This window comes from Poromitra crassiceps, assembly GCF_964638095.1.
Source record: "Poromitra crassiceps genome assembly, chromosome: 8".
NCBI lineage: Eukaryota > Metazoa > Chordata > Actinopteri > Beryciformes > Melamphaidae > Poromitra > Poromitra crassiceps.
Genome location: NC_139629.1, coordinates 44,038,146 through 44,052,932, shown reverse-complemented (window position 1 = coordinate 44,052,932; position 14,787 = coordinate 44,038,146). Strand labels below are relative to the sequence as shown.

Below are 14,787 nucleotides of genomic sequence, written 5' to 3'. Positions count from 1 at the left end.
ACGTTTTAAAATGGTATTCCAGAGGGAAAACTCTGCACTGGATGCTTCTTAATCACAATATATCTAATCTACACTCATCTGAGCCACACACTAAAAGCGAGATTTAGATGATATTATTCTTGTGCATGTATTTTATGATCATATGTACAAACATGTTGCAATGTAAATCATTCTGGTAAATGACTGCATTTATCACTGCTAATATAACAAACACAACATCAAACATTTTATATACATTAACAAACAAGACTTCAAACCTTTTGGGGGGTAAATATTGAAAAGTGGGATGAAGATGTAAAAGTACAAAATGAAACTTTTTGCACAGGGACCCTTTGAATGTTTTTTAATAGTCTCATGCCAACAGCAGGAGCCAAGTCCAGTTCCTCCCATATTTCACTTTACATTGTATACACACACCATATGTAAAGGTTCAAGCAACAAGTAATACATGAAAAATGTTCAGGATCTACATGTTGAAAACTGGAATCAGGTGATGCTAAATGTACAAACGTTTTGCACAATAGCCTCCAAATGTTTTTTAATCATTTCATAGCCAAAGCATCTCCCACCAACTCTTCTATTGTTTGCTGTTCAGGGAAATCTAGACCAAAACCATGACAGTGTCATGTCCTGCATTAGCCAAGAACGGAAAAAGTCATATTATATTATAGGATCATTTTCATTAAAGTCGAGACTAGAGTCTGTTGTTGTTGTTGCTATACTCTGCATTGTCCTGAACACCCAGCACATACAAGGAAGACGGAAGGAAGCAAAAGTAAATAAGATATATGTTTATCAGGCTATAAGAATACTATACTTTGCCATAAAGATACTCAGAGCTATAATTAAATGACATTGAAGGACTTGTTTAAGACACTCCTATTACTATTCATTTATACTATTATCATAAATGTAAAATGCACAACTCGATCATAGAGTAAGAAATCAAGTGATTTATCCATTGTGTCACATGGTGAACAGCAGATGACCACTGAAGGTGCTATGGTGATTTCCATTGTCAAACATTCTTGTGTGCTCATAGAGACGCACAACTACAACATCTCCAACCTCCAGATACAGGGAGGCGCCGTTAGCGGAACTCCCATAGCCAGCTGCCTGATATTCATATGCAACACATATCTGCTGTCCATTCTTGACCAAGACAGCACCTGAACCATGTGAAGGATGTCCAGCTGCACCCACGTAGAACTCGAAGTGGTAGGCACCTCTCACTGGCGCAACGAAGGAACCTGAAGAACATTTTGTTGTACTTTTAAAATCAACTGATACAACATGTGACAAACAACTTGACATCAAATTGATCGCTGGAAGTCATGAGTTTGTAGAATACCTGTGTTTGAGTTGTAGGCATTTCCAATGTTAATGATGACGCGTTTGTAGACTAGAGGGGTTTTTGTGTTATATGGTCCAAAAGTCCGATTGCCTGAAGCCACCAGAGAGGCTGAGAAAGCCACCTGAGAGACTGAGAGAGAGCAATGTCATCTTTTTTAGTGTGGCCAAGGTTGAAGCAATGGAGATTGTTGCAATAAAATGTTTGAGTTTGTGTCAAAATTGCTGTCTAAAATGTAGACGTTTCAGTCAAATTGGTGACATTTAGTCTACATTGGACTTATTTTAAAATGTACTGTACCAAAGTTTTGTGTGATTTAAATGTTATTTTTTGTGAGATCCACAATTTTTACGTAGGGTTCAATTATATTGTTTTTTTCATAGTTTTATTGTCAGTCTTACCTTCTCTCTCTCTCTTCAGAGCCTCCACCTGGGTTTTTGTGATGTTTGATCTGGCCTTCACAGTGGTGAGTTCTACTGCTTGTGCTGAAACCAGGTTAAGAGAAAAGAAAACAGTTAAGTGACATACCTCTCCTCTAATGCAGTGGTTCTCAAATGGGGGGAAAAAAACATGTATTTAAATATTTGACAATTGAAAAAAAATGCAATGGTCACTACTCATTTGGCTATCTTCCAGGCTTGCTACAGTCAGTGAAAACTTGGAAATTGTGATAGAATTTGAAACTTGTGCATTGTAGTGTTTACTGTCAACTTTACAGTAGCTATTGGTCACTGGCTAGGTCACTGGCTATCATTGTTCTTATGAAATATTATCAGTGATTGTTCACTAACATTATCAGAGCCATTATGATCTCCACACAATACCTTTAAGCTGTGTCTTCATCTCGTTCAGTTCTCTCAGTTGAGTTGCCTGTGCTGCAACAATGGCTGCAACAGAATCATCACAATGTTCATAAAGTGAGCAGAGGGTAGAAAAATATTCACAGCAAAACAGGTGGATCTTCACCATATGTTTGTTTCTTCTCTTTTACTGCACCTTCAGTCTCCTTAGAAATTGTTCGAAAGCATGTTGTGCGTCATTCACATTTACTGTATAAATAATGTCATTCAACAAACAACCAGATGTGGTGGGGAATGCTTCCCTATTATAGGTGTAGTGTTGGTGAACGCAACCCCAGGCCCATGGGAATCCAGTCTATTTTGGCATGGGAAAAAAATAAATGAATGCTAACATGTTAGCCTTCCTTCTGTCATGACCTGCCATAGGCTACTGTACCTTCATTCTGATTCTTCAAGTAGCCCATCTTCAACCTCAGTTCAGCCATCAAGATGCTCATGTCTCCCAGCAAGTCTTTGCAGGTCTGTTGGAGGTGAGAATAAGTAAGTAAGTAGGTAAGTAAAGTTTATTATAGCACCTTTCGCAGAGCAGAGTCTCAAAGTGCTTCACGTGATCAAATACAGTTAGAACAAGTACATTGAATAGTAAAAGAAAAACACAAGCAAGACAAATAATAATACAGAAATAGATACACAGAGAGAGGAGTGTGCAGCGTCACCTGCCTTGGTTTCAGCGGGGATTTCATTCCCAGCCTTAGCTCCAGACAGACAGCAGACCAGCAGCAACAGCTGAACAACCACAGTGACCTCCATTACACTTGTAAGCTGCTCTTCGACCTGTGTTGTTTCAGTTCATCTCAGCCTTATATACTGTAGTGTCTTACCCTGTTCAGTCACACACTGTACACTGGGAAACGGGTTTGTTCACTGAGGAGACGAGACGATGAGATGATAAGATGAGATCAACTTTATTGGCCCAGAAGGGAAATTTGTCTTGGGCAAAAGCGTGACAAAAACACAAGTAAACACAAACAGGACAGACACAGCATTGCACTAGGACACAGTGGGGAGATGCCAACTGAGACATGCAATTGCACAGCCCTATTGCACAATTTGTTTAAATCATACATACCCGTAGGTAAAAATATAAAATCAACAATAAACAATAAAACCAGCAGCGGGATATTGGATAAAAGAGTAAAAGAATAAAACATTAAAATAAGATTAAATGAAAAGTAAAAGAAATAAAATAAGAAGGTAATACATGGGGCTAAGATGACCGTTCCTACTTGTGCAGCGTCACCTGCCTTGGTTTCAGCGGTGGTTTCATTCCCAGCCTTAGCTCCAGACAGACAGCAGACCAGCAGCAACAGCTGAACAACCACAGTGACCTCCATTACACTTGTAAGCTGCTCTTCGACCTGTGTTGTTTCAGTTCATCTCAGCCTTATATACTGTAGTGTCTTACCCCGTTCAGTCACACACTGTACACTGGGAAACGGGTTTATTCACTTTGATTTATTGATTGATTTATTAAGGTGTCATGCCCTTTTGTCATTGAGACATCATTGTTCCTCGTTCCTTGTTCCCAGAGCAATTTAGAGAGAGAGTGGTGTCAGCGGAGGACCAAAATGCATGACTCATTTCATTAGCCAATGAACAGCCAGGAAGGGGTCGCGCGCTACTTTTGAATGCTAAATTAAAGCTGATAATGTACAATTTGATTTAAAAAAAAATCCCTTTCAAAGTACAACACAAACTGTCCATTTTGCTGCAACTCGCCAGTGCTGCTTAATCCAGGACCTTACTTCCTGGAACTCTTGAGAGTAAAAAACTGGTCTCTGGAATGGAGATGTCGTGACTCTTCTATACATGGCTCTGCTTGTTCCTATTCGTAACCCCCCCCCCCCCCCCCCCCCCCCACAGGCTGAATGTGCAGAGTTATAAATAAATAAGTCACCTTTTCTGGTAGTTTCATTTGATTATTAATGCTGTGAAACTGCTATTCAGCATTTTCACATGAAAAAGGCAAAAATTAGTCACCCAAATCTGTTACCCTTTGGATGCCTGAACTCTCATGTAGAAAACCATTAGGATTTTTGAAAAGGAGGAGACGAACACAGTGTTTTGCACGACATTATTTTTTTTATGATCAAGTGCAACAACCAACAACGACAACACAAACCAATCCACGTCTTAATTCATGGTCATCACCTAGAAAAAGGAAATCATAAAGAGATGTTTTAAAATGGTATTCCAGAGGGAAAACTCTGCACTGGATGCTTCTTAATCACAATATATCTAATCTACACTCATCTGAGCCACACACTAAAAGCGAGATTTAGATGATATTATTCTTGTGCATGTATTTTATGATCATATGTACAAACATGTTGCAATGTAAATCATTCTGGTAAATGACTGCATTTATCACTGCTAATATAACAAACACAACATCAAACATTTTATATACATTAACAAACAAGACTTCAAACCTTTTGGGGGGTAAATATTGAAAAGTGGGATGAAGATGTAAAAGTACAAAATGAAACTTTTTGCACAGGACCCTTTGAATGTTTTTTAATAGTCTCATGCCAACAGCAGCAGTCCAGTTCCTCCCATATTTCACTTTACATTGTATACACACACCATATGTAAAGGTTCAAGCAACAAGTAATACATGAAAAATGTTCAGGATCTACATGTTGAAAACTGGAATCAGGTGATGCTAAATGTACAAACGTTTTGCACAATAGCCTTCAAATGTTTTTTAATCATTTCATAGCCAAAGCATCTCCCACCAACTCTTCTATTGTTTGCTGTTCAGGGAAATCTAGACCAAAACCATGACAGTGTCATGTCCTGCATTAGCCAAGAACGGAAAAAGTATTATATTATAGGATCATTTTCATTAAAGTCGAGACTAGAGTCTGTTGTTGTTGTTGCTATACTCTGCATTGTCCTGAACACCCAGGACATACAAGGAAGAGGGAAGGAAGCAAAAGTAAATAAGATATATGTTTATCAGGCTACAAGAATACTATACTTTGCCATAAAGATACTCAGAGCTATAATTAAATGACATTGAAGGACTTGTTTAAGACACTCCTATTACTATTCATTTATACTATTATCATAAATGTAAAAATGCACAACTCGATCATAGAGTAAGAAATCAAGTGATTTATCCATTGTGTTACATGGTGAACAGCAGATGACCACTGAAGGTGCAATGGTGATTTGAATTGTCAAACATTCTTGTGTTCTCAATGAGACGCACAACCACACAATCTCCAACCTCCAGATGCAGGGAGGCACCGTTAGCGGAACTCCCATAGCCAGCTGCCTGATGTTCATACGCAATACATATCTCCTGTCCATTCTTGACCAAGACAGCACTTGATGCAGTTGCATGTCCCTGTGCACCCACGTAGAACTCGAAGTGGTAGGCACCTCTCACTGGCGCAATGAAGTAACCTGAAGAACATTTTGTTGTACTTTTAAAATCAACTGATACAACATGTGACAAACAACTTGACATCAAATTGATCGCTGGAAGTCATGAGTTTGTAGAATACCTGTGTTTGAGTTGTAGGCATTTCCAATGTTAGTGACGACGCGTTTGTAGATTAGAGGGGTTTTTATGTTATATGGCCCAAGAGTCTGATGGCCTGAAGCCACCAGAGAGGCTGAGAAAGCCACCTGAGAGACTGAGAGAGAGCAATGTCATATTTTTTAGTGTGGCCAAGGTTGAAGCAATGAGATTGTTGCAATAAAATGTTTGAGTTTGTGTCAAAATTGCTGTCTAAAATGTAGACGTTTCAGTCAAATTGGTGACATTTAGTCTACATTGGACTTATTTTAAAATGTACTGTACCAAAGTTTTGTGTGATTTAAATGTTATTTTTTGTGAGATCCACAATTTTTAGGTAGGGTTCAATTATATTGTTTTTTTCATAGTTTTATTGACAGTCTTACCTTCTCTGTCTCTCTTCAGAGCCTCCACCTGGGTTTTTGTGATGTCTGATCTGGCCTTCACAGTGGTGAGTTCTACTGCTTGTGCTGAAACCAGGTTAAGAGAAAAGAAAACAGTTAAGTGACATACCTCTCCTCTAATGCAGTGGTTCTCAAATGGGGGGAAAAAAACATGTATTTAAATATTTGACAATTGAAAAAAAAATGCAATGGTCACTACTCATTTGGCTATCTTCCAGGCTTGCTACAGTCAGTGAAAACTTGGAAATTGTGATAGAACTTGAAACTTGTGCACTGTAGTGTTTACTGTCAACTTTACAGTAGCTATTGGTCACTGGCTAGGTCACTGGCTATCATTGTTCTTATGAAATATTATCAGTGATTGTTCACTAACATTATCAGAGCCAGTATGATCTCCACACAATACCTCTAAGCCGTGTCTTCGTCTCGTTCAGTTCTCTCAGTTGAGTTGCCTGTGCTGCAACAATGGCTGCAACAGAATCATCACAATGTTCATAAAGTGAGCAGAGGGTAGAAAAAGATTCACAGCAAAACAGGTGGATCTTCACCATATGTTTGTTTCTTCTCTTTTACTGCACCTTCAGTCTCCTTAGAAATTGTTCAAAAGCATGTTGTGCGTCATTCACATTGACTGTATAAATAATGTCATTCAACAAACAACCAGATGTGGTGGGGAATGCTTCCCTATTATAGGTGTAGTGTTGGTGAATGCAACCCCAGGCCCATGGGAACCCAGTCTATTTTGGCATGGGAAAAAAATTAATGATAATGATAAGTTGGTTATACAATAATGTTAAAATTGTTTGGCAAAGTTATATGACTAAACCCAGGCAAAAAAACAGCAGCAGGTGGAGGCTTTGGAGCTCTACAAAAGAGACATGTCAACCACCTGAATACACAATATAATCTATTCAAAAGTGTCCGGGGTCTACTCACTGTAGTAGAAAAGAGTCTACAAGTAGCCTACGAAGAAGGGCAAGGAAGGGCTTAGGGCCCCCAGATGTGCAGGGCCGGGGTACGGATTCTGCTCGCCCTACAAAATTTGCTCGCCCTACCGGAAGCAATAATTTTTTTCCCATGAGGGCGAAGGCATGACCCGCCCCTCTCTGCCTCTGATTGGCTGACTGTACTCGGCTGCTCCCACCTTCTTTCCAGGTGAGCCAGAAGTATCTCAAACGTGAGCAGCAGGTGCAAAACAATCATTAAATCAACAAGCATGAGATACTTCATTATATGGAACGTTACAATTGCAAACCCTATATCTGAGTTATTTAGGCCTACTTAGCCTATTGCACAGACGTGTAATTTTTTCTTGTCATTCCAAATTTAATCACATTGTTGCTCTGATTAAGTAGAAGTACAGTTATTTGTGTGATTTATACTTTATTTTTTGTGAGATCCACAATTTTTAGGTAGGGTTCAATTATATTGTTTTTTTCATAGTTTTATTGTCAGTCTTACCTTCTCTGTCTCTCTTCAGAGCCTCCACCTGGGTTTTTGTGATGTTTGATCTGGCCTTCACAGTGGTGAGTTCTACTGCTTGTGCTGAAACCAGGTTAAGAGAAAAGAAAACAGTTAAATGACATACCTCTCCTCTAATGCAGTGGTTCTCAAATGGGGGGAAAAAAACATGTATTTAAATATTTGACATTTGAAAAAAAAAAAATGCAATGGTCACTACTCATTTGGCTGTCTTCCAGGCTTGCTACAGTCAGTGAAAACTTGGAAATTGTGATAGAACTTGAAACTTGTGCACTGTAGTGTTTACTGTCAACTTTACAGTAGCTATTGGTCACTGGCTAGGTCACTGGCTATCATTGTTCTTATGAAATATTATCAGTGATTGTTCACTAACATTATCAGAGCCAGTATGATCTCCACACAATACCTCTAAGCCGTGTCTTCGTCTCGTTCAGTTCTCTCAGTTGAGTTGCCTGTGCTGCAACAATGGCTGCAACAGAATCATCACAATGTTCATGAAGTGAGCAGAGGGTAGAAAAATATTCAGAGCAAAACAGGTGGATCTTCACCATATGTATGTTTCTTCTCTTTTACTGCACCTTCAGTCTCCTTAGAAATTGTTCAAAAGCATGTTGTGCATCATTCACATTAAAATTAAAAGAGAGATTTTTTTTTTTTTTTTTTTTTTTTTTTTTTTATTAATCCATAGATAAGCCGCACCGGACTATAAGCCGCAGGGGCCAAAAAACCGGTAAAAAGCCGTGGCTTATAGTCCGAAATTTACGGTGTCATTCAACAAACAACCAGATGTGGTGGGGAATGCAGGTGTCCGTGGCACTTTGCAGGGGGTCCGCGAAAAGTTTTCAGGAAAAAAAAATATAAAAAAAAAAATTGCAAAAGCTTCATAGTTCCACAAACCTATTTGATGCTTTAAATCTAAAATGGTTCATGGATTACATCCTAATCTAAGAAACATATCAATTTAAAAGTCAAGCTACCGTGGAAACAATTAAGCTTAGCCCAAAATCACAAATCAGAATGAGGGGGTCCCCGGGTATATTTTCTATCTTGTAAGGGCTCCTTGGCTGAAAAACATTTGAGAACCTCTGCTCTAATGTAAAAAACAACAACATGTATTTAAATATTTGACAATTGAAAAAAAAAATGCAATGGTCACTACTCATTTGGCTATCTTCCAGGCTTGCTACAGTCAGTGAAAACTTGGAATTTGTGATAGAACTTCAAACTTGTGCGCTGTAGTGTTTACTGTCAACTTTACAGTAGCTATTGGTCACTGGCTAGGTCACTGGCTATCATTGTTCTTATGAAATATTATCAGTGATTGTTCACTAACATTATCAGAGCCATTATGATCTCCACACAATACCTCTAAGCCGTGTCTTCATCTTGTTCAGTTCTCTCAGTTGAGTTGCCTGTGCTGCAACATTGGCTGCAACAGAATCATCACAATGTTCATAAAGTGAGCAGAGGGTAGAAAAAGATTCACAGCAAAACAGGTGGATCTTCACCATATGTTTGTTTCTTCTCTTTTACTGCACCTTCAGTCTCCTTAGAAATTGTTTCGAAAGCATGTTGTACGTCATTCACATTGACTGTATAAATAATGTCATTCAACAAACAACCAGATGTGGTGGGGAATGCTTCCCTATTATAGGTGTAGTGTTGGTGAACGCAACCCCAGGCCCATGGGAATCCAGTCTATTTTGGCATGGAAAAAAAATAATTAATGCTAACATGTTAGCCTTCCTTCTGTCAAGTAGCCCATCTTCAACCTCAGTTCAGCCATCAAGATGCTCATGTCTCCCAGCAAGTCTTTGCAGGTCTGTTGGAGGTGAGAATAAGTAAGTAAGTAGGTAAGTAAAGTTTATTATAGCACCTTTCACAGAGCAGAGTCTCAAAGTGCTTCACGTGATCAAATACAGTTAGAACAAGTACATTGAATAGTAAAAGAAAAACACAAGCAAGACAAATAATAATACAGAGATAGATACACAGAGAGAGGAGTGTGCAGCGTCACCTGCCTTGGTTTCAGCGGTGGTTTCATTCCCAGCCTTAGCTCCAGACAGACAGCAGACCAGCAGCAACAGCTGAACAACCACAGTGACCTCCATTACACTTGTAAGCTGCTCTTCGACCTGTGTTGTTTCAGTTCATCTCGGCCTTATATACTGTAGTGTCTTACCCTGTTCAGTCACACACTGTACACTGGGAAACAGGTTTATTCACTTTGATTTATTGATTGATTTATTAAGGTGTCATGCCCTTTTGTCATTGAGACATCATTGTTCCTCGTTCCTTGTTCCCAGAGCAATTTAGAGAGAGAGTTGTGTCAGCGGAGGACCAAAATGCATGACTCATTTCATTAGCCAATGAACAGCCAGGAAGGGGTCGCGCGCTACTTTTGAATGCTAAATTAAAGCTGATAATGTACAATTTGATAAAAAAAAAAAAAATCCCTTTCAAAGTACAACACAAACTGTCCATTTTTCTGCAACTTGACAGTGCTGCTTAATCCAGGACCTTACTTCCTGGAACTCTTGAGAGTAAAAAACTGGTCTCTGGAATGGAGATGTCGTGACTCTTCTATATACATGGCTCTGCTTGTTCCTATTCGTAACACCCCCCACAGGCTGAATGTGCAGAGTTATAAATAAATAAGTCACCTTTGCTGGTAGTTTCATTTGATTATTAATGCTGTGAAACTGCTATTCAGCATTTTCACATGAAAAAGGCAAAAATTAGTCACCCAAATCTGTTACCCTTTAGATGCCTGAACTCTCATGTAGAAAACCATTAGGATTTTTGAAAAGGAGGAGACGAACACAGTGTTTTGCACGACATTATTTTTTTTATGATCAAGTGCAACAACCAACAACGACAACACAAACCAATCCACGTCTTAATTCATGGTCATCACCTAGAAAAAGGAAATCATAAAGAGACGTTTTAAAATGGTATTCCAGAGGGAAAACTCTGCACTGGATGCTTCTTAATCACAATATATCTAATCTACACTCATCTGAGCCACACACTAAAAGTGAGATTTAGATGATATTATTCTTGTGCATGTATTTTATGATCATATATACAAACATGTTGCAATGTAAATCATTCTGGTAAATGACTGCATTTCCTATGCTAATATGACAAACACAACATCAAACATTTTATATACATTAACAAACAAGACTGCAAACCTTTTGGGGGGTAAATATTGAAAAGTGGGATGAAGATGTAAAAGTACAAAATGAAACTTTTTGCACAGGGAGCCTTTGAATGCTTTTTAATAGTCTCATGCCAACAGCAGGAGCCAAGTCCAGTTCCTCCCATATTTCACTTTACATTGTATACACACACCATATGTAAAGGTTCAAGCAACAAGTAATACATGAAAAATGTTCAGGATCTACATGTTGAAAACTGGAATCAGGTGATGCTAAATGTACAAACGTTTTGCACAATAGCCTCCAAATGTTTTTTAATCATTTCATAGCCAAAGCATCTCCCACCAACTCTTCTATTGTTTGCTGTTCAGGGAAATCTAGACCAAAACCATGACAGTGTCATGTCCTGCATTAGCCAAGAACGGAAAAAGTAATATTATATTATAGGATCATTTTCATTAAAGTCGAGACTAGAGTCTGTTGTTGTTGTTGCTATACTCTGCATTGTCCTGAACACCCAGCACATACAAGGAAGACGGAAGGAAGCAAAAGTAAATAAGATATATGTTTATCAGGCTATAAGAATACTATACTTTGCCATAAAGATACTCAGAGCTATAATTAAATGACATTGAAGGACTTGTTTAAGACACTCCTATTACTATTCATTTATACTATTATCATAAATGTAAAAATGCACAACTCGATCATAGAGTAAGAAATCAAGTGATTTATCCATTGTGTTACATGGTGAACAGCAGATGACCACTGAAGGTGCAATGGTGATTTCCATTGTCAAACATTCTTGTGTTCTCATAGAGACGCACAACTACAACATCTCCAACCTCCAGATGCAGGGAGGCGCCGTTAGCGGAACTCCCATAGCCAGCTGCCTGATATTCATATGCAACACATATCTGCTGTCCATTCTTGACCAAGACAGCACCTGAACCATGTGAAGGATCTCCAGCTGCACCCACGTAGAACTCGAAGTGGTAGGCACCTCTCACTGGCGCAACGAAGGAACCTGAAGAACATTTTGTTGTACTTTTAAAATCAACTGATACAACATGTGACAAACACCTTGACATCAAATTGATCGCTGGAAGTCATGAGTTTGTAGAATACCTGTGCTTGAGTTGTAGGCATTTCCAATGTTAATGACGACGCGTTTGTAGACTAGAGTGGTTTTGTTGTTATATGGTCCAAGAGTCCCATGGCCTGAAGCCACCAGAGAGGCTGAGAAAGCTACCTGAGAGACTGAGAGAGAGCAATGTCATCTTTTTTAGTGCGGCCAAGGTTGAAGCAATGAGATTGTTGCAATAAAATGTTTGAGTTTGTGTCAAAATTGCTGTCTAAAATGTAGACGTTTCAGTCAAATTGGTGACATTTAGTCTACATTGGACTTATTTTAAAATGTACTGTACCAAAGTTTTGTGTGATTTAAATGTTATTTTTTGTGAGATCCACAATTTTTACGTAGGGTTCAATTATATTGTTTTTTTCATAGTTTTATTGTCAGTCTTACCTTCTCTGTCTCTCTTCAGAGCCTCCACCTGGGTTTTTGTGATGTCTGATCTGGCCTTCACAGTGGTGAGTTCTACTGCTTGTGCTGAAACCAGGTTAAGAGAAAAGAAAACAGTTAAGTGACATACCTCTCCTCTAATGCAGTGGTTCTCAAATGGGGGAAAAAAAACATGTATTTAAATATTTGACAATTGAAAAAAAATGCAATGGTCACTACTCATTTGGCTATCTTCCAGGCTTGCTACAGTCAGTGAAAACTTGGAAATTGTGATAGAACTTGAAACTTGTGCATTGTAGTGTTTACTGTCAACTTTAGAGTAGCTATTGGTCACTGGCTAGGTCACTGGCTATCATTGTTCTTATGAAATATTATCAGTGATTGTTCACTAACATTATCAGAGCCATTATGATCTCCACACAATACCTTTAAGCTGTGTCTTCGTCTCGTTCAGTTCTCTCAGTTGAGTTGCCTGTGCTGCAACAATGGCTGCAACAGAATCATCACAATGTTCATAAAGTGAGCAGAGGGTAGAAAAAGATTCACAGCAAAACAGGTGGATCTTCACCATATGTTTGTTTCTTCTCTTTTACTGCACCTTCAGTCTCCTTAGAAATTGTTCGAAAGCATGTTGTGCGTCATTCACATTGACTGTATAAATAATGTCATTCAACAAACAACCAGATGTGGTGGGGAATGCTTCCCTATTATAGGTGTAGTGTTGGTGAACGCAACCCCAGGCCCATGGGAACCCAGTCTATTTTGGCATGGGGAAAAAAATAAATGAATGCTAACATGTTAGCCTTCCTTCTGTCATGACCTGCCATAGGCTAGTACCTTCATTCTGATTCTTCAAGTAGCCCATCTTCAACCTCAGTTCAGCCATCAAGATGCTCATGTCTCCCAGCAAGTCGTTGCAGGTCTGTTGGAGGTGAGAATAAGTATGTAAGTAGGTAAGTAAAGTTTATTATAGCACCTTTCACAGAGCAGAGTCTCAAAGTGCTTCACGTGATCAAATACAGTTAGAACAAGTACATTGAATAGTAAAAGAAAAACACAAGCAAGACAAATAATAATACAGAGATAGATACACAGAGAGAGGAGTGTGCAGCGTCACCTGCCTTGGTTTCAGCGGTGATTTCATTCCCAGCCTTAGCTCCAGACAGACAGCAGACCAGCAGCAACAGCTGAACAACCACAGTGACCTCCATTGCACTTGTAAGCTGCTCTTCACCTGTGTTGTTTCAGTTCATCTCGGCCTTATATACTGTAGTGTCCAGGGCCGTAGCTAGCTATGAGGACGGGGAGGTCCGGACCTCCCCTAATATTTCAGAGGAATTTTTTTTTTATTTTTTTTATTTTTTATAAAACAATCTGCATGGAAAAGCATGAAAAACACGGGATCGCTTTTATTTTGAAACGAAAGGCAGGTCAGGCAGGAAGTCATCTGACGCCGCGTCCGCAGTAACTTGATTCCGAGAGAGCAGCAGCATGGTGGTGAGTGATGACTGTCTGTCTGCCTGGCGAGATAATTGAAGGTGAGCGACCTGCGAGACAGTGAGCGAGTGAACGACAGACAGTGAGTGACACTGACAGATTTTTTAGCAACAACCAAGAAAGTAAGTGTCTAGTCTGTCTCTTAAGTAATGTTACCTGTGTGACACGTTGGGATGCTACTGGCTAATCATGCATGATGCCAATTGCCAAGCTCCCGAAGTCAGGTATGCAGGTGGCTATATGCATGGTTTCAGTTTCATGACCCAATAAGTAACAAAAAGAGGTGGTGTAAAGTTAAAAACAACATAATATATTTTATTTTATTTTTCAATCGTTCCTATCAGGAATAAATAAATGTCCCTCTGTATGTTTTTTTTATTATCGATGATGACTTTGTGTGTTGTGTACGGCTTGGGTTGTGTACCTGTGTTTGAAGGTGTCATTTTGATATGAATTTGGCTAAAACAGTTTGTGTTTGTTAGTTACAATTATGTTGACAGGAGAGCTGAGCAGGTGGTGACATGAAAGAGAATATACTGAATAATGACATCACAACAGTATAATCCTAATGTTGATTTAAAATGATATATTACTCTAAATATGGCTTAAAAAGGGGGAAAAAAAACTCAAAATTTTTTCGCCGCCGAATCCGCCTCCCCTTGCTGGACCTCCCCTATTTCGGAACCCTGGCTACGGCCCTGTGTCTTACCCTGTTCAGTCACACACTGTACACTGGGAAACGGGTTTGTTCACTGAGGAGACGAGATGATGAGATGATAAGATGAGATCAACTTTATTGGCCCAGAAGGGAAATTTGTCTTGGGCAAAAGCGTGACAAAAACACAAGTAAACACAAACAGGACAGACACAGCATTGCACTAGGACACAGTGGGGAGATGCCAACTGAGACATGCAATTGCACAGCCCTATTGCACAATTTGTTTAAATCATACATACCCGTAGGTAAAAGAATAT

General features: G+C 39.1%; 2 protein-coding genes across 5 annotated transcripts; both read right to left on the bottom strand.

The window, feature by feature from the left end:
- Window positions 1-328: 328 nt before the first annotated feature.
- Window positions 329-3,024, bottom strand: LOC310781020 (cerebellin-1-like). The gene is made up of 6 exons (XM_083641555.1): window positions 2,872-3,024; window positions 2,588-2,672; window positions 2,176-2,238; window positions 1,753-1,836; window positions 1,352-1,483; window positions 329-1,250 (listed from the first exon to the last, which is right to left on the bottom strand). The coding sequence occupies exons 1-6, from the start codon at window positions 2,959-2,961 to the stop codon at window positions 967-969; spliced, it is 738 nt and encodes a 245-aa protein (XP_083497681.1). The 5' UTR covers window positions 2,962-3,024; the 3' UTR covers window positions 329-966.
- A 1,690-nt stretch (window positions 3,025-4,714) lies between these two features.
- On the bottom strand, window positions 4,715-13,585 carry LOC310781269 (complement C1q-like protein 2). Of its 4 annotated transcripts, XM_083641854.1 has the most exons (8): window positions 13,437-13,585; window positions 13,153-13,237; window positions 8,033-8,095; window positions 7,606-7,689; window positions 6,551-6,613; window positions 6,127-6,210; window positions 5,727-5,858; window positions 4,715-5,625 (listed from the first exon to the last, which is right to left on the bottom strand). In XM_083641854.1, exons 1-8 carry the CDS (start codon window positions 13,524-13,526, stop codon window positions 5,345-5,347), a joined length of 882 nt encoding a protein of 293 aa, XP_083497980.1. In that variant the 5' UTR covers window positions 13,527-13,585; the 3' UTR covers window positions 4,715-5,344. The 4 variants fall into 4 exon arrangements, with proteins under 4 accessions (XP_083497980.1, XP_083497981.1, XP_083497982.1 ...); XM_083641855.1 differs by lacking the exons at window positions 8,033-8,095; window positions 13,153-13,237; window positions 13,437-13,585 and adding exons at window positions 8,993-9,055; window positions 9,361-9,444; XM_083641856.1 differs by lacking the exons at window positions 13,153-13,237; window positions 13,437-13,585 and adding an exon at window positions 9,361-9,444.
- Between the last annotated feature and the right edge of the window lie 1,202 nt (window positions 13,586-14,787).